This window comes from Nerophis ophidion, linkage group LG01, assembly GCF_033978795.1.
Source record: "Nerophis ophidion isolate RoL-2023_Sa linkage group LG01, RoL_Noph_v1.0, whole genome shotgun sequence".
In the NCBI taxonomy this organism is placed as follows: Eukaryota; Metazoa; Chordata; class Actinopteri; order Syngnathiformes; family Syngnathidae; genus Nerophis; species Nerophis ophidion.
In genome coordinates, this window is record NC_084611.1 from 67,469,307 (window position 1) to 67,490,298 (window position 20,992).

Here is a 20,992-nt window from a genome sequence, read left to right on the forward strand (position 1 = left end):
CAGTGACTGCATGTGATTGGTGAAACGCAGACATGCGTAGATTCTACTTTGAAGCTCTGTCATTAACCAAAACAAACATTAATAGATCGATAAAAAAAGTAGCGAGTAGCGAGCTGAATGTAGATAAATGGAACGGAGTAAAAGTAGCGTTTCTTCTCTATAAATATACTCAAGTAAAAGTAAAAGTATGTGGCATAAAAACTACTCGTAGAAGTACAATTTATCCCAAAAGTTACTCAAGTAAATGTAACGGAGTAAATGTAGCGCGTTACTACCCACCTCTGCACATTAGTAAACACTGTACAGACCTTGGTTGTTGTTGTTGACTTGTTTTGTGTCCGCTAGCATCCTTTATGCTAGCGAGGCATCCTTCAGCAGGTGTTTGTGTTTTCCAGGTCAGCAGAGCTGAAGCTAAAGGGCCTGGCAGAAAAGCACGACAGTTGGGAGAATCTCGACGATATCAATGAAGTGTTCCATAAAAAAGACACAGCCTTATCAGGTACCGGGGGCCTGGATCTAACCTCGCCTGGAAGATACATATATATTTTATTTGTTTTACACTTATTTTGCCAAAAAAGATCAATCGTGAACACCCTCTCATTTACAGAGTTGATCTGGCTAGAGGCCTCAGCCAAAGCAAAAAACAATACACATACGTTTTTACTCTTAGTAGTGTTTTATCTGAACAAATGTTTGTACAGAAGAAACACTACTTTTACTCCGTTACATTGGATTTAATTCAGATTGCTACAATTTATTAAGTCATATTGCCAAGACGTTTTATTTTGGCTCGTTAGACATCTTCCAGCGGGCACAACCACGTCACTCTGTTTCACCAATTAAACATAAGGACATGTTACAGACCCTGACATGGCCTGAAGCCCAAGAGCCTCACCTATTTAGGGGCCCCTGATTTTGTCGGTGGAATCGGTGCTCAATCACAGACAGCTCAGCTTTGTGTCGCGATTGTGTACTGTCTTTCTTGATTTTGTTTAGTTTTCCTACTGGTTCGAGCGGGGCGTGAACCCTGGTGTGACAGGCCAGCGTGCTGACTACTGAGCTGGGCAGTCTCACTGCATCGCCAGCACTATTCTTAAAGTTGACTGGCTCCTGTTACACTCGCACAGTCGTGCATGCGCCTGTCGTGAAGATGTATTCATGAACGAAATCATTTTTGAACTGGGTGATATTTTTGCATCCTTGTTGTTCTAATGAGTAAATTATTATGTGTTTTTTTTTCCAAACTTTGGTGTGTGTGTGTGTGGGGGGTTGGGGGGGGGCTCCACCCCAAAACCCCCTTAGCCCATTAGGTTAAGGCGGCTCCTACTGTAAAAACGACACACGTCAAACAAGGCGGCAAAACTATTCAATGTTTACTTACAATACAGAACATTTATATCATACAGTAAGCTGTCATCTTTGTCTGTAGAAATGTTTACATTTCAGCCTACAAGAATTGTACTTCCAACTAGAAAAACAAAATGTAGCGGCAAGTTGTAGATGTTTTTTAGTTGTGTACATACATCTATTGATGCTTCTGGACACATCTTTAGTGATGTGCCTGGCATCATTGGGTGTTTCGGGTCTTTCAACATCATACACCCTCCTCCAGGTGACCCAGTTGGGGCTTATCAGACCCCAGCTTGTGTCCAAATGGCTAGTTAGCTACCATGACTCCATGGCTCTCCTATTTTGAGCCACAGCCATCTTTAGGCCCTCTCTTCCGCATCGGTGGTACTGCGGATGGCTTTCCTCCTTCTCTCTCCATCGATGCCCAAAGTGCTGAAGGCTCTGGTCAGGGAGGGGGCTTCAAAACCCCTACATCCAACCTCGACTGGGAGACACCTCCCTCTCCAACCAGCCTGCTGACAGTCACTGACCAGTCCCGCGTACTTGGAGAGCTTCCTCTCAAAGGCTTCTTCCAGGCGGTCTTCCCATGGGACGGTCAGCTCCAGACACGAGGACAATGTCTGGTCGCAGGGTGGTGACTGCAATGTGGCTGGGGAACTTCAGCTGATGTTCAAGGTCCACCAAAAGCTGCCAGTCTCTTGCAGAGGTTAGGATGCCTGCAGATGTTCTTCTGGCAGGGGTTGGCTGCTCCCCAGCTCTGACAAAGACATATACTACATATGCTAACATTAGCCCTGTCATAAAGTCATTAGCCAGCAGGCAAAAGACAGAAAAAACGTTGGGAACTTGTTGAACTTGGTCTTGACATTGAGCAACTCAAATATAACATTTGAACAACATGTTTTTTTTAACGAAGTATAATTTATGTTGGGTTTTGACGTTTAATTGACCATTGAATTTTGGTTATTTCCCCAACCACTATTCTACAACACAAATACAACATTGAAACCAAATGCTTTTTGACAACGTTTATTCAATGTCAGGCTAGGGCTTTGACTTGACCATTGAAATTTGGTCTTTTCCTGACCAACAAGGTGGATCCAACGTTAGACATCAACATTGTTTCAATTTACAAATCCAAGCACTTTGCAACGTCGTTTCAAAGTCAGCTTTATCGGACATTTATGCTGGGAAGTGACTGTGAAATGTGCATCTTTTGTAATACATACTGTATTAGGGTCTTTGTCTCACACGCACACAAATACACACACCACCTACAGTTGTGTTACAAACACCATTCTCATGCTCAGGTTTGAGTTGGACCCAAGATGCAGGGAAGAGGCTTATAGCAGTCAACAAGTCTTTAAAGTGAGTAAAGACACAAAATGCACTAAAGGTTCTTTACAGATGTCTCGGCCAGAAGGAGACAAAAAAAGGGGGAAACTAAGGTGTCCGGAAAAATAGAAATGTTCGTAACGCAAAACCTTTTCCAGTAGCAAAAAATCAAGAGGAGAACCTGAGCAAAGCCACCAGGCTCACTCCTAGAAAAGATGAACTAACAGAAAACCTTAGCAGTCAGGTTTCCTCAGTGGAGGCAGTAAGATGCAGGAACAGGCTCCAAAGTAGCCAACGATCCAACACCTTTCTGCCGCTGGTCCTCCATCTTAAAAAAGTGGGAGAATGGTGAGGGTAAGCAGGTGTGGGTTGTTACTACGCCCATATCAAGTAACTCAGGAAATGGAAAACTAAAATTAGCGACAGCAAAAAAGAACACCGGGGAGTCAATGGCAGGCAGAGTTTGACAACGATAAATAATAATAGAAATAAATCAGAAGTTACACATCAGTTACTCAGTACTTGAGAAGTTTATTCATTGAGTTTCCTTATTTTCCCATTTAGGTTTGGGTTTTTTACGTTGTTGAAGTTGAACACATTTGTTTTATTCGTATTTTCCCATCCAGCTTGTGGCTAGCTCACACTGCTTAAGTGAGGCAAAAGTGCTTACTGTCAGTCTGGAAAGAAGCCAGACTCATTCATTACTCTCTGCCATGATGCCTATTTTCTGATTGGATGAAAATAATATGGAGTTTTCACAACACTTATGAACAGGGGCAACTCTATACTGGGACTGAGGGGATATAATCCCGTCAGAAATCTGTATGGTCCTAGTCAAACCCCCCCAGCTTTTTTTAGTATATTTTAAGTATTTTTTGTTTAGTCCGGTAAAAAACATTCAAACCTGGCTTCGCCGTCCAATGCAGCTAGAGTTGCCAGCCTTACCTTGAGCACAGACACTGTCTTAGCATTAAAAAAAAACAGCGACCGCCATTCATCTTGCTGTATTTGTTACCTTTGCCCGATTGTAGCTGAGATAGGCGCCAGCGCCCCCAGCGACCCCAAAAGGGAATAAGCGGTAGAAAATTGATGGATGGATGCATGTTAAACATTTTTGCCATCGTCACCTGTGTGAGACTTGACTCATTTGTTCAATATTCCATTCATCCGCCCATCCATTTCCTACCGCTTATTCCCTTTGGGGTCGCGGGGGGCGCTGGTGCCTATCTCAGCTACAACCGGGCGTAAGGCGGCGTACACCCTGGACTAGTCTCCAACTCAGCACAGTTGTTGAATATTTTTTGGTCAAATTCAGATCAAACTGATTTTATATCGAACACACTTGTTCTGTGTATAATACCTGCTTTTATTGAAAAAATTAGAACTAAATTCATGAAAATCGATTATTTTCTTAACACCCCTACGTATCAGTCAAGCCCACCCTTTAGCTCCCGGAGAGAAAAAAAATTCTGGAACCATCCTTGCTTGTGAACGTCACTAAAATCCACAAAAAAATATGACAATTTGAATTTGAAAAAGGTGTATCAATCCAGGCCGTGCTTGGCACGTGAACATGTGTTGTAATGGTGATGTAGTGTGTGTATGCACGCTACAACAGTTCTGTTGGGGCGGTATAGCTCGGTTGGTAAAGCGGCCGTGCCAGCAACTTAAGGGTTGCAGGTTCAATCCCCGCTTCCGCCATCCTAGTCACTGCCGTTGCGTCCTTGGGCAAGACACTTTACCCAACTGCTCTCAGTGCCACCCACACTGGTTTAAATGTAAAAATTAGATATTGGGTTTCACTATGTAAAGCGCTTTGAGTCATTAGAGAAAAAGCGTTATATAAGTATAATTCACTTCACTTCACTTCTTCCTGGCTGGATGTGAATTATGATCCGTAAATGAAACTTTGATTCAATTGCTATTATAACCAAACTGATGGTATTTTTGATTAAGAGTTCTGTTTAGTACAAATGTTTGTGAAGCTGTGACACGTCAGATGGGCTTGAAAGCTGTTTATGTGTGTTTTATATGTGTGTGGGGAGTGTGACAGTTTAATATTGACCATAGAGGAATTAATCAAATCAATTGATAGCAATACATTATAGACATATTTTCTATAAAATTGTCACATGACTACTGTCCAGATGCATTGAACAAAGATGTTCAAACATGGCTGATATACACGCTCTCCCTTTCCGCTGTGGTCGCACTCGATGTGTTTTTTGATTTTTGGTAGTTACTGTAATACAGTGTGGCATTATGGTCCTAATCTCAATGAATGTTTCTCAATTGAAACGATCAAAATAGATTTTACATATTTCTGGAAGTTTATTTTATCATATGTTTGCTGTCAAGCTGCATTAAAATTTCAAGTGCAACATAATGTTTCACCTTCCAGGGCGTTTGACTTATTCCAGCCTCAGAGGCGCATAAGAATTAAAGAGGAGAGAATTATTGGAAAGCCATATTTGGCAGGGAATGCCCATATTTAAAAATTCCTCCACCAAAAGTGTGCATCTTGGATGAAGACACATAGTGACAGACTTTAAGCTGGGGTAAATCGAGGTAAAATGCTGCGCACCTTTTTTTTTTACCAAAGCACATAGGAGACAAGGGAACTGGATACTTACTTTTACATAAGTAAATATTTGGATAACTACTTTTTACTTTTAATTGAGGTATATGACACTAACATAGCGGTAAAATGTTTGGCTACTCTACCCACTTCTGCCTAAAGTACGTTCCATTTTGTCAAAGACTTCATTCAACTTGTAATTGTTGTGTCAGAATTCATGAGATAAATCCAGCAAAGCCTGACATTAATTTACTGACAACAAGTAAAAAATCTGCTCTTTTCTCAGATTACGTCCAGGAACACTGGAAGGAGGATGATTTCTTTGGATACCAATATCTAAACGGCGTCAATCCCATCCTCATCCGACGTTGCAAAAGTCTGCCGCCGAATTTCCCCGTGACCGATGACATGGTTTGCATCCCTGCGGGCTCAGACCTGTCTAATGAGTTGAAGGTATTCGCTCGTTTCACATGAGTTCCACAGCAGTGACGTGCGGAGAGGTTCATGGCTGTTGAGGCACTGACTTCATCACAGTCAGATTTATAAACATATAAACCCTATAGAGTATCTTATTCACCATCTGATTGGCAGCAGTTAACGGGTTATGTTTAAAAACTCATACCAGCATTCTTCCCTGCTTGGCACTCAGCATCAAGGGTTGGAATTGGGGGTTTAATCACCAAAAATGATTCCCGGCCGCTACTGCTCACTGCTCCCCTCACCTCCCAGGGGGTGAAAAAGGGATGGGTCAAATGCAGAGGAAAAATTTCGCCACACCTAGTGTGTGTGTGACAATCATTGGTACTTTACCTTAATGTAGCAGGTACTTTAGCTAGTATAGTAGAAGTTCTCAATATTTGGGCTAATCAGACGGTTGTTTTTACGATATGTAGATTACAACTCGGAGAGAGTAGGACAGACACAATTAAATATTTTAAATGATACTGGTGTTATTTAAACATGTACAGTGCAACAACTAGTGGACATACATTCATAGGGATGGCCATTCAAAACAAAAGAAAAAAACAGAAAGGAATCTCAACAAACAATGTTGGTTTAGTTCAGGTATATCATAAAAAGTAATATCAAAAGTTCTTTAAGTTTATAGGAGCCATATGAGACTGATCGCAGTCCATATGTGCATTCGTAGTTCATACAGCCAGACAGTGTTGTCACTATGACGTCATAGTGTAACCGCGCTCCAGCGGCAGTGTTCATTCATTGTCTTTACTGTAGCATAAAAAATGTAGATGGCCTTAAAACGCCACAATACTCAGTCAGCATATTTAAGTACCCAAAATAAAGACTCGACATAAATATAATTTCAATCGGATCAGAAACATCGGAGGAAACGGGATTAAAACCCGATGCTAACCGCCCATAGAAAATACATGGGTACGGCTAGTAGCTACTATTAGCAAACAGATAGACTTACCAAGTCGGCGTAAAATCTCAACATCGACACACTCTATCGTCGCAACTCGGCCCTGATGGTCGGCACCTATAAGTTTACAATTAGTTGTAAAATGTTGGACGGTTGTTTTTACGATATGTAGGCAAACGACAACTTTAAAACATACCGGCTTCGGCCTAGCCGAGTAGTGCAAGAATGATCTCTGGGATCACTAGCGCCCTCTACCACCAGGAGGCCGGATTACTGCGAGCCTCACACAGTGCGTCTTTGCAGGCGTTTTATGATTGCCCAGCACAAGAAATATGTTACACACATACAGTTGTTGACAAAATACACTGTACATTATGTACCTCAGCTAACTAAACTATGGAAATGTATAATATAATTCATATAGCAATACGGTCTCACTGCACAGCAGCAAGCAGTTAGTGCGAGTCATTGCGCAATCCAAGGTGACGGAGAGCCTCAGCTGGCTGTGACTCACCGTAAGTCTCTGCTCAGTATTTGAACGCAATTGTGAAAATTCACCGATTTTGAATAAAAATGATCTAAAACTGGTGAAGTTAAATGGAAAATAACTTAATAGTATAATCACTGGATACATATAACAATTTTTTTTTTTTTTACATTTTTTTTCTTTCCATGACTGCACGTCCCTGTTCCACAGTAGCTTGACGCCATGATCCAACTACTTTGTCATTAAACTCGACAAGATAAACATCCAGATTTGTTTCCCTTTCAAACAGCAAGGCAACATTTACCTGTGCAACTACAAGAACCTGGACAGAATGCCAGCAAACACAGTCCTTGGAAAGCAGCAGTATTTAATGGCGCCCCTGGTTTTGTTTCACAAGAGACCAGATGACAAGCTGATGCCTATCGCCATTCAGGTGACATTATCAATTAATTAATCAATGTTTATTTATATAGCCCTAAATCACAAATGTCTCAAAGGACTGTACAAACCACTAAGACTACGATATCCTCGGAAGAACCCACATGGTAAACAGTGGTGTTAAAAAAACATATGAGACATATTTTACTGCCCTGCTTTGGTGTTTCCATTTTACCTGTTTCTCCTGTTTTTTGGGCTTGCCATTTTTTTACTTGCGTGAAGGTGGATGATAGGACAATGTAGTCATTCCTCATAAAAATGATACTGCTTGTCATCGCCACAATGTATACACAACCCCCCCTCCCCCCCCAAAAAATCTGCCTTCGCTACACATCATGAAAAAAGGCTAGAACTTTGCCAAATATCCGTCAGCATCATGCAGACATGGCAGCTGTCACTTTTATTCAGCGATAGAGATACGCGGTTTGCGGTCTCATCCGCGTAGTCCGTGGATTAACCGCGGGTCGGGCGGTTGACATGACGAAAACATTTATTTTAATTAGATTCGGGCGGGTGGCGGTTGAACCATCCGGAAATATTTGGTATGCATGGTTCTATGATCGATATCCTTTGCCATTCAAAGTGCCATTCAAGACCCGTGTCATAAAGCGAAGAAGACAATAAGAGATGCTATTATTCTCCTGAATGACTGCCGGTAGTCACCCAGATAACAAGTATTGGGGCGTGCTATGAAGCCATTGTCTTTGTCACCTTCTACAACATGTACGATCTGCTTGTCTGTCCAGCATCATGTTGTGTGTGGCTTCCGCGGCAACATGCACACGACTGCAAGGCATACTGGGTGACACAGCGTACACTGATGGTTGTGATATAAACAATTTTAACACCCTTAGTAATATGCGCCACGCTGTGAAGCCACACCAGTGAAGAACGACAAACACATTTCGGGAGAACATCCTCACAGTAACACAACATAAACGCAACACAACAAATACCCATAATCCTTTATATACATGACACTTCCTGATTATTTTATACACCCCGCTAGCAGCAAACCCCCCCCCCCCCCCCCCGTGCGTCGGTAAGGTGGGCGGGGGTGTAGAATATATTCAGGAAGTGTCACGGATACAAAGGATTATGGGTATTTGTTGTGTTGCGTGTATGTTGTGTTACTGTGAGGATGTTCTCCCGAAATGGGTTTGTCAATCTTGTTGGGTGTGGCTTCACAGCGTGGCGCATATTAGTAAGTGTTAAAGTTGTTTATATCACAACCATCAGTGTACTCTGTATCACCCATTATGCCTTTCAATCTTGAACGTGTAATTGCGGAAGCTGCACACAACATGTTGCCGGACCAACAATCGGTTCGTACATCTTGTTGAAGGTGTCTAAGGCAATGGCTTCACAGCACGCCCATATTCTTGTAATCAGGATGAATGCTATTGGATAGTCGCGGGAACGTTAGCGGCTCCAATTGTCTTCATTACTCTGTGAAACAAACTTCAATAGCTCTGTGAGTGGTAAAGGCGGACAACCTCTGATATATTTCAGCGGGCGGTTGGCGGGCGGGTACGGTCCTGATAGAATTTTTGGTTCGGGTGAACGGCGGGTGGATGACAACTTTGGAGATGCGGATGATATAATTGCCTATCCGCGCATCTCTATTCAGCGAATAACCTAATCCTAGCATATTTTTGCTGTTAAATTGTAAGTGTAATGTTAGCATTGTAGCTTACATAGCTATTCTAGTGTTGCTAACATCTTCTCCGCCTGTCCCACTCCATAGTTATTTGTCGTATGTGATACGTGGCCTCTGTCAGGGTCAAATACCATGAGACACAGAAACAGAGAATAAAAGACAAACCAGTGATTGCTTTTCTCATACGAGGAGAGTAACTGGAGCACTTGTCAGTTACAGGCTCCTAATTTACTCTGAAATCTTTCTCCACTCTCTTCGCCTTTCAATTCATTTGGGGGCCCTACAGTACTAACACACGGACAGCTGCACTAAAGGAGGGGGGGTATCTGCAGGTGTGTTGGATACCTAACACCTGTGGGGAGAACTTAACACATGCAAAAACAGAGTACAAACAATATAGCAATTTCCTGCATTGCTCTGTACCAATTCCTCTTTGAAGTGGGTAGGTCAACCTAATTTCAATCTAATGCCAAGTTTAATTTCTGCTTGTCTACACAATGCACAAATAAAATGAGATAACTTATTGACAATTAATACAACAGCCCCTTTTACATTGGAGAAGCACAGAGTTAGAGTGTTTATGTCAGAAGTGCACAACAGTGTTTTTCAAAAACACACAAACATAACTCACTTGCATTAAAGTTAAAGACACACAGGCGTGTTCTTACTCAATTCTGGCATCAAGCCCATAGAGTTTTGGACAACGTGTTTCCAATTGCTTGGATTTTACTGACTTCACGTCTGGCTCACGTCCCGCCAATTAAATATGTGTGGTGGTCAAGTTAGCTCTGTTCTCAATAGGTACTGGGCGCCAATTAGCCTTTTTCAAAGAAAAAATGCCCTATGCTAGTGTTGTTTTCAGCTGTATGAATCGTTCAAATCGCAAAAAGGATAAACAATTCTTGAGACTTCTTCGAGAGGTAATCAAAAAGGGCGGAAGAGTGGAAGAGTTTACGAAACAACCACGAGAAAAGCATGCCAGTCTCACACCAGTCCAAAGGAGTAGAGTAGAAAAGTGCATGAGTTTGCTGTGATCACTTGTTTAAAGGTTTCTTGGATTTACTTTTAACAGTTACTATTTCCCATATAAATATTATCCTGATATGATTTGTATTCTTAAACACGTTTGCTACCAGTGTTTCCAACAGCACCAACTCAGTGAGTCTAAATCAAAGAAAGCACATGTGAGCAAATCCTAAAATAGTTTTAAGCTTTTACCAAAGGCAGCAATCATAAATGAATCTTTCAGTACATACACAATGTTATAGTTATATTTTGATTAAGATGGGGAAAATGACGCACACTCGGTGCGTGCAACAGCAACAAACATAGCTGTAGACTGCCAAGTTAAATCATAAAATGCAACCTTACCTGAGCAAACACGTTACATGATTGCCCGACACAGTCTTGATACCAATTTCATTGACCCAGCAACACACAGAGAAGTTGTAGACCTCCATGTTTTTCCAAGTTTCCATCTGTTTTGTCGTGTAGAATGATGTCTGGAGCACAATAATTCGAAATGTCTGAGAATGTGACAGACGTATAATCCTTTGATCGACACATTTTTTATAAAGTATAGGGATCTATTCCATTACAAATTTAGATTTTTTGCTCTTATCTGCTTTTTGCAGGAAGGTTTAGGCTTCTTTTGTAGTCAGATACTGTAGTTTGCTCGCTGCTTGCTGTACAACAGCTATCTTAGCTTTGTTGACCACCACTGGTTTTCACTTCCGGGAAGAAGTCACATGATAGAATACAAGCAATAGCCTATTGTGGGATCTCAAATACTTACTTAAAACATTTCAAAAATACTGCAGTGAAGGGATTTTCATGGTGTCTTGAAGCAATAGTCAGCTTTTTATGAAATAGCTTGCTGTTTAAAGTAGATGTGGGCTATACTGTGGATTTTGGTATCGATGATACATATAGTTGTGACTTGAAGTGTATCTTTTAATATTTTTTAGGAATTCACCTCTAGTTTGTTGATTGGATTATGAGAACACATTGTTTGTTAAAATAATGTGTTATTTTACTTATAAATAAATACAAATATATACATGGCATGGTATAGGAAAATTATAGAACTTTCCTGGCACCATTGGCACTATGTGTTTAATAGAAATTTAACAAATTCTATTGATTGAACCTAAAAATCATAGATTTTGATACTTGATGCCATCTTGCAAGTATGCTTACTGTTCCCATGTTAGCATGCTGTTTCAGAATACAATAGAATAGTCTTTTATTGTCATTGCATACTATGAACTTGAGTTTAGAACTTCCTTTTCCCTAGAGTTAGAATGTAGATCGCTAATTTGCTCGCGACTCCCACAGCTGAAACAGTCCCCAGGTGAAGACAACCCCATCTTCCTCCCGACTGACTCCACCCATGATTGGTTGACAGCAAAACTATTTGTGAGAAACGCTGACTTCGCAGAGCAGCAGCTCAACACACACTTGCTGCGCACGCACCTGCTGGCCGAGGTCTTTGCGGTGTCGTTGCTGCGCAACCTACCTATGGTGCATCCCCTCTACAAGGTAAGGAGCTTTGCCAGTGTGGGGTTTTGTCTTTGAGGACTTTTTCATCCGTTTTTCCTTCCATCCCTGCCCTTTAGCTCCTCATACCCCACACTCGCTACACCCTGCACATCAACGAACTGGCTCGAGATAGGCTGATCGGCCCCACCGGAGTCTTCAGCTTGGTATGAAAAAAAGTTAACTTTGACCATCATTACGATCCTTTACGGTTTCCACTCATATATTGGTCTCAGTTTGCAGCTTCCGGCAGAGATACTTTAATCAGGATCTTGGCGAGATCGCTGTCCGCCATCACCTACACTTCCCTTTGTATCCCAGATGACATCGCTGAGCGCGACATGCAGGACGTTCCTAACTACTACTACAGGGATGATGGGCTCAAGATCTGGAACATCATGTACAAGTACGGCATTGAGAATTATTTTATACAGTACATAATACTGTTTGGTAATGTTTTCGAGTTTGTCAAAGTCCACAAATTTCAAATATTTGTGGTCAAAGTTTTTGGAAGCGTGTCCAACCTGCATTTAGTTTCAAGTGTGAAGCAGGAGCAGTTTGAAAAAAATTAAGACGAATTGGATTATTAACTTCTGTTATGTTGAAATACAATCAGGGTTTTATCTACATCGCCTTGTCCCATTTAAAGGCCTACTGAAATGGGATTTTCTTATTTAAACGGGGATAGCAGGTCCATTCTATGTGTCATACTTGATCATTTTGCGATATTGCCATATTTTTGCTGAAAGGATTTAGTAGAGAACATCCACGATAAAGTTTGCAACTTTTGGTCGCTAACAGAAAAGCCTTGCCTGTACCGGAAGTCGCAGACGATGACGTCACATGTTGATGGCTCCTGACATATTCACATTGATTTTAATGGGAGTCTCCAACAAAAACAGCTATTCGGACCGAGAAAACGACAATTTCCCCATTATTTTGAGCGAGGATGAAAGATTTGTGTTTGAGGATATTGATAGTGACGGACTAGAAAAAAATAAAAAAAATAAAAAAATCAAGTTAAAAAAAAAACGTGATTGCATTGGGACGGATTCAGATGTTTTTAGACACATTTACTAGGATCATTCTGGGAAATCCCTTATCTTTCTATTGTCTTGCTAGTGTTTTAGTGAGTTTAATAGTACCTGATAGTCGGAAGGGTGTATCCACGGGTGTCTTGAGGCCAGTGTCTGATGGAAGTCGACGCCAGCTGTACGGACGGCACAAGCTCAACTGATCTCCGGTAAGTGGCGACTTTTTACCACAATTTTCTCACTGAAAACTGCTGGTTGACATGTGGTCGAGAACCATGTTCGCTTGACCGCTCTGATCCATAGTAAAGCTTCACCTCCGGGAATTTTAAACAAGGAATCACCTTGTGTTTGTGTGGCTAAAGGCTAAAGCTTCCCAACTCCATCTTTCAACTTTGACTTCTCCATTATTAATGGAAAAACTTCCAAAAGATTCAGCAACACAGATGTCCAAAATACTGTGTAATTATGCCGTTAAAGCAGACGACTTTTAGCTGTGTGTGTGTGCAGCGCTCATATTTCCTAACAGTCCGAGATGTCATGCGTACACATTCCGCGACGTTTTCAACAAGACACTTCGCGGAAAATAAAAAAATGCAATTTAGTAAACTAAAAAGGCCGTATTGGCATTTGTTGCAATGTTAATATTTCATCATTGATATATAAACTATCAGACTGCGTGGTGGGTAGTAGTGGGTTTCAGTAGGCCTTTAATCTCCAGCAAGTACAATTTATCCAGAAACTTAACTTAAAGTTAAAGGACTAATGATTGTCACACACACACTAGGTGTGGTGAAATGTGTCCTCTGCATTTGATCCATCCCCTTGATCACCCCCTGGGAAGTGAGGGGAGCAGTGGGCAGCAGCGGTGCCGCGCCCGGGAATCATTTATGGTGATTTAACCCCCAATTCCAACCCTTGATGCTGAGTGCCAAGCAGGGAGGCAATGGGTCCCATTTTTATAGTCTTTGGTATGACTCGGACGGGTTTTGAACTCACAACCTACCAATCTCAGGGCGGACACTCTAACCACTGAGTAGGTTGTGTAATTAAATGTAACGGAGCAAATGCAGCGTGTCACTACCCACCTCAGGCGAGAACATTAGACAATGGCAGTAGGCCAGCTAGCATGGACAATAATCTGGCACAGGTAGGCTGGAAGAACGACATTAGCAACAGCCTGCAGGTGTGTGAACCAGTGCTCCAACCCAGAATGGAGGTACTGCAAAAGAAAGCAGACTGGCAGAGGCAACACAAAACTCCATGTTTGTAGAGATTGCTGCTATAAGACTATTTTTGGCATGTGCTCACACTATTGGGGTTATGGTGGACTGTAACAGTAAGGGTATGTTTTGGTCATTGAATTGTTTTTATTTACAGAAATTTTTGAAATAAAAAGGATTGGTTTATTTCCATTTTATTTCGAAACACAAAGAATAGCATTAAAAATCAAAGCATTATTTTTCGGTGTCAAAGCGCAATAACTACATCTGGAAAAAGGGTTTTATTTATATTTTTAATAAAAATTAAACCAACAATTAAAATGATCAGTCAGCTGAAACTCATATTTTTGTATTATTTCTGATATTCCAACACCAGAAGCAGAAGCTGCTATTTAAAGACAAGATCACACACTGGCCCGTGGGAAAAAAAACTGTGTGATATTGCATCCTGCATTTTTGTATAAAATCATATTGATCCAAGATCATTTGGAGTCTGTGCAGCTTCCGTTCATTAGGTTTTCAAAATAAAACCAACAGTAAAAAAATAACAAAACAAAAACTTGGTTTGTTTCCTGACCTAAAATGAAAAACAGACATCAAATTGTTTATTTTATTTCAGATTTTGGGTACACTTAAAGAATTGACAAAACAGATAAAAGACATTTAAACTTGTTTTTTACAAATCCATTTGAGACATCAAGTTCACCCGGAAGTGGATACCTGTGGACTTGGGTTAGCTGGTATTAAAAATAAATAAATAAATAAACATACCTGATAGATGTTTGTTGAGGTTAAAACAAAAACATCACATAACTTGATTTACACTCCATTAGACTTCCTGTGTTATTTTCTGTTTATTTACCTTCAAGCCCACGTCTACTGTTATCTACTTACGGGTAAATTTGACGTCTCAATGAATTTTGAAAACATTTACAAATGAAAAACAAATCGTTATTCCAATTTCCGATTTTGTACACACAAAAAAAAGCCATTTTAGTGTGTTTTTTGCAAATCCATTCGTGACGCCAAATTTACACGCTGGTAAATAGTCAGGCGTGGGCTTGTAGTTAAACAAAGACTGAGTTAGTACTGATGGTGTCACACCTGGACATGGATTGTTTTTGCTTCTTTGATCCAAAGGGTGATTGGCACGAGCCAGACGAGAGTGTAAGTACATGGTTGTTTATTTGAATACTAAATACAAAAATAAACAAAATAAGGGCGCTCCCAAGGAGGCACAAAACTTGGCTACAAAAATACAAACAGGAAAACAAAACAACTGCTCGATGGTATGAAAGACAATGAACTATAAACTTAAACTTGCACTGTGGAAGAACTATGAAAAACTAAAACAAAAACACTTACTGTGACCGAAACAAGGGCATGGATAGCAAGGTGCGTAGAAGGCAGTCGTGGGTGCGTGACGGCATGAAGGCAAGAACATGCAAAAATCCCAGACTGATGGTCTTCTTCTTCTTCTTTTGTTTTTTATGGCGGTTGGCAAACAACCTTCTGGTGTGCATTACCGCCACCTACTGTAATGGAGTGTGGACCGAGGTGGATCCCTACTCTATATTCTTTTATTTAACCCAGTGTTTTTTTAAATATGTGTATATTGCTTTATATCCTATGTTTTCTGAATGCATTCCTAATATACCTCCCACTTCTAACCTAATATTTTCTTTTGCTAACTTATTTTCCAGTATTTCTCTTTCTCTATTGTATTTCCTACACTGTATTAAAACATGGTCAACATTCTCTATCTGATGGCAAAAATCACACAGCCCTGTAGTATGTTTTCCTATCAATTTTAGTGAACTATTTAGATATGTATGTCCTAATCTCATTCTAGTAATAATGTCTTCTTCTTTCCTATTTCTACCCCCTCCTCTCATTACACCTACTCTCCACTGGACTTTGTAAAACTCTCTACCTTTTGTTTCCTTATTCCAATTATCCTGCCACTTTTTATTGTGTTCTATCTTAATTATGCTCTTCACTTCTTCTTTACTGTGCTTAATCTCCATGTTTACTTCTGTTTTAGTGGTTGCTTGTTTTGCGTATCTATCAGCTAACTCATTCCCCACAACTCCTACATGTGCAGGAACCCAGAGAAATGTTACCACACCTCCCGCTTTATTTATTCTGTAGATTGCAGGAACTATTTCATAAACTATATCTTGTCTTGTTTCTGATGCTATGTTTTTTATGCTCATCAAAGCACTGCTGGAGTCCGAGCACACGACTACTTTCCTTGCTTTGTTTTCCTTTATCCAGTTAACTGCCATATAAATTGCTACCAATTCCCCCGTAAAAACAGATAGTTTATCACTGATTCTTTTATTTAACACTATATTTCCTTGTGAGATAACTGCAGCAGCTCCTACTTTACTATTTATAGTTTTTGATGCATCTGTGTATATCATGATGTTGTCAAAAAACATTTCCTCAATCCAATATTCTATCTGGTAACTATTTACATTTCTATTCTTCAGTAATTGCATGTTTACCTTTGGGTTGTCATACATCCACGGTGGTATTGCAGGAATTGGTACTGTAGGGCTAACTTTAATATTGTCAATTTGTGCTTTGATACATATATCTCCTATTGTCTACCCAAAACTATTCATTTTTTTCTTCTCTTTTTCTTGGCAGTTTATTAGCACTTGACGGGTTGGATGTCTTTGCTTGGATCCTTTTAAGTTTGCCCAATAAACTGCTGAGAGTTGGTCTCTCCTCATGTCCAAAGGTTTGTCGTTCATTTCTACTTGTAATGCTGCCACTGGAGTTGATTTAGTAGCTCCACAACATAATCTTAACGCCTGCGACTGGATCCGGTCTATTTTCCCAAGTAATGTTTTTGAAGCAGATTGATAAATAATGCATCCGTAGTCAATAACAGATCGAATTAAAGTGATATATATTGTTTTCAATGTCAACCTATCAACCCCCCAATCTTTACCCCTCAAAGCCCTCATTATATTTAACACCTTTTTACTTTTCTCCACTATTTTGCTGATGTGGGTTGACCAGTTAATATTTTTATCAAACCATATTCCTAAATATTTAAATACTTGTACCTCTTCTATGTTTTCTCCATAGAGTTTTATTTGGAGCTTGTTTTGTACTTTCCTCTACGTAAAATGTCTTTTGTCTTTCCAACAGAGAATCTTAAACCCCAAGCCGTTCCCCAGTCTTGAACATTATTTACCGCCTTTTGAATCTTCTTTTCTATATGATATATATTTCTACCTCTCTTCCACATGACTCCATCATCAGAAAACAATGCCACCTCCACTTCACTAAAAACTTCATTTATCATGATGGAAAATAGTACTGGACTTATTATACTCCCTTGTGGGGTCCCACTTTCCACTTCGTATTCTCTGCTATATTCATTCTCTATTTTTACTAATAATGTTCTACTTGTTAAAAAGTATTTTATCCATCTATACATTCTTCCTCTAATCCCAATCTTATTTAGTTTCATCAGCAACCCTTGTTCCCACAACATATCATACGCTTTCTCTATGTCAAAAAATACCGCAATTATACTTTCTTTATTTACTTGTCCCTTTCTAATTTCCTCTTCCAGCTGCACTGCTGGGTCGTTTGTGCTTCTTGCTTTGCGAAAACCACTTTGGTAGTTTTTTATAATTTCTTTTGACTCTAAATAATATATTAATCTTTCATTAATCATTGTTTCCATTACTTTGCCCAAATTTGAGGTCAATGCTATCGGCCTATAATTTCCTGCCTCTTCCGGATCTTTCCCTGGCTTGCATATTGGAATTATTACAGCTGTTTTCCACTCATCTGGTAATTTTCCTTTTCATATATCCTATTATATAATTTCAAGACCACTTCTTTGCCGATGCTACCTAACTTTTTGATCATTTGATAACTCACCAGGTCTTTCCCTGGCGTCGTATTTTTAACTTTTTTCAAAATTCGAACCTTTTCATCCAAAGAAAATGTCATATCCATAGTGTTGGTAAAACTATTATCGTTGTCTTCCTTCATTTCCTCAATTTTTAAACTAATTGTTTCTTCTCTCTTTTGTTTTTCTACATTTCTCAAATTATCATTACCGTGCACTTTAACAAAGGTTTTTGCTAAAAGTTCAACTTTTTCTTTATTTCCTACCACACTTTTCTTTATTTCCTACCATCTTTCATCACATGATTTTTATGTTCTTTTCTGACCCCTGACATTCTCTTGATCATTCCCCACACTTGGCTTAAAGGAGTAGTTCTATTTAGTGTTTCACAAAAAGTTCTCCAATGGTGTTTTCTTGTTTTTTTAATAACATACCTTACTCTAGCTTGATGCCTTTTATATTGGATCATGTCTTGGAAATGTATCTTCCTTCTTCTCCCTAAATTATTCCTTGGTATGCTCTGTTCAGCTGCTTCTATTATGCACTTTGTAATATCTGTATTTAATTGTTCAATATCTTGATTTATATCTACTTCCTTTAATGTTATGTCGGTAATTTCCCTAAATTTCCACCAGTCACCATGATTATACTTCCATTTTCCTTCTATCCTACTGCTTTCTGTCCTTTGATTTATGTTTATGTGAATGAAGATTGGATAGTGATCACTTCCCATAGTGCTGTATTTATTTACTTCCCACTCCACCTTTCCTGCTAACCCTTGTGACACTAGTGTTAAATCTATTGCTGTTTCTTTACCCGTGACGACATCTAACCTTGTTCCCGACCCATCATTCACACACACCAGTTCTTTTTCCTCCAAAAGTGCTTCCAATGTATCCCCATTCCAGTCATCCCTTTCACCCCACATTGTGCTATGTGCATTAAAGTCACCACACCAAATAATATTGCCACTACAGTGCTCCATTATTGTTTCTAGTTGGTGAATTTCTCATTTCTTGCATGGATTATAGAAGTTTAGTACTTTGTATCTTTCTTTATTATTCCATACTTCTACTCCTACTATCTCTAGTTCTTGTTTGACTTTTAATATTGAATAATGCATATCTTCCTTAATAAATATGGCACGTCCTCCTCCTTGCCCATCATTCCTATCTTTACGTATCGTTATATATCCTTTTATTATAAAGTTTAATTTTAGCTTTACCCATGTTTCTTGAATACATATTATATGTGGTTTATTTTTCATATTATTAATACATCCCTTTAATTCCTGTCCGTTTGCTATCAAACTTCTGGCATTCCACTGAACAATTAACATGGCGTTGGATTGTGGTAACATGACTCCGTCACGTCTACTCTCTGTAGCTCACCTTGCACCTGTTCCCAGGATAGGTCTTTTAAATTTAAAAACTTTGCTGCTGCTTTGACAATTATTTTGATTTTCTCAGTCTTGTTTCTAGCCTGTTCTGTACAGTTTATTACGTAAGCCAGGAATACAACTAGTTTGTCCATGGAAATTCCTGTATTTGCTGCCTCTTGTTTTTTATTTCTTGAACTATTTTCACTTCTGTCCTGTTCTGCACTTTCTTGATTTCTTATTTTAACTGCCTCTGCGTACGTAATATTTCTTTCAACTCGGATTTGCTGTACTTCTGTTGCCTGTTTTCTTATGATGCAGCCCCCATACGCTGCTGTGTGATTCCCGCCACAATTACAACACTTGACCTGCTCATTTTCTCCACATTGTCCATATTCATGCTCTCCTCCACACCTTCCACATCTCATCTTAGCATGACATACACTAGTTATTTGCCCATAGCGTTGGCACTTGAACCAACGTATTGGGGGTGGCACGTAAGCTCTAACATAGAAGCTTAAATACCCAATCATGATTCGCTCTGGTAGGACCTCCTCTGCAAATTGCACTAGCACGGATTCGCTCTCAGTCTTTTCACCGTTCCTAAATGCCATCATTCTTTTCATCATAGTGACAGTTCCTCCTTTTATTTCTCTTTTAAGATCATCTAAATTTTCTCCTCTTGGAATTCCTGTCACGACTCTTCTTGCCCCCTTCCGTTCTCCCACTTCGATTTTTTTCCTTTATTATTTTGTTGCACAGTTTTTGCAATCGCATTGCTTTGTTCTTTTGTTCTCCATTTTTGCATTTAATCAACAGCCGTCCGTCCCTGAGCACCTTCTCTATCTCCACCTCTCCAATGTCCTTCTTTAATCCCTTAACCAGTGTCATCAAGCTAATGTCATTCATATCTTGGTTTGATTTAAATGTATAAATTATCTTATATTCATCTACCATAACCCTTTTCCTCTTACCAACCTCCTCATCGTCTTCATACACTCTTTTAGCACTCAACTTTCCTTCACTCCCTCCTCTCCCCTTCTTTCCTCTCTCCCCTCTAGTCCTATCCATTTCCATACTATCCTCATACATCCCGTCACTATCCCCTTCCATCTCGATCCAGTCACAAAACAGCTTATGCTCAACCGCCAAAACAGATTTAGACACTCTCGCCGCCGCCAAATTCACTCCAAATGTTTGGTAGTTCCGCGTCTCGTGAGCCAAAATCCCAAACTGATGGTCAGAAAGTAAAATCCTTAAATACTGGCTGTGGTAATTAGCAACAGGTGTGAGACCTGAGGGACCGGGCGTGACAAGGTGGGAACTAATGAGTTACTCTGGAAACAAGCAAAACCAGGAAATGCAAAACGTGACTAGAGTCCAGAAAACAAAACAAAACATGATCACACATAAAACCAGATTAACAGACATTACAGATGGAGTCTAAAGCAAGGTGAAGTTATCTTTGTTTAGTTATAAAAGTCACAATTTTTGTAAAAAAATGAATACAATTTACACTTTGAATACACTATAAAGTACACACACACACATATATACTGTATACATATATATATATATATATATTTCTATATATGTATATATATATGTATATATATATATATATATATATATATATATATATATATATATATATATATATATATATATATATATATATATATATATATATATATATATATATATCGTCTT

The 20,992-nt window shown here is 39.5% G+C and overlaps 1 protein-coding gene across 1 annotated transcript in view; it reads left to right on the forward strand.

Annotated features, from left to right (window-relative positions):
* LOC133558132 (hydroperoxide isomerase ALOXE3-like) overlaps positions 1 to 20,992 on the forward strand; it is a 59,446-nt gene that overhangs the window by 16,666 nt on the left and 21,788 nt on the right. Inside the window, exons 5-10 of the mRNA XM_061909280.1 lie at positions 396 to 499; positions 5,550 to 5,716; positions 7,424 to 7,567; positions 11,570 to 11,773; positions 11,851 to 11,937; positions 12,007 to 12,176. Coding sequence (XP_061765264.1) covers positions 396 to 499; positions 5,550 to 5,716; positions 7,424 to 7,567; positions 11,570 to 11,773; positions 11,851 to 11,937; positions 12,007 to 12,176 — 876 coding nt within the window. The remainder of the gene's footprint in view (positions 1 to 395; positions 500 to 5,549; positions 5,717 to 7,423; positions 7,568 to 11,569; positions 11,774 to 11,850; positions 11,938 to 12,006; positions 12,177 to 20,992) is intronic.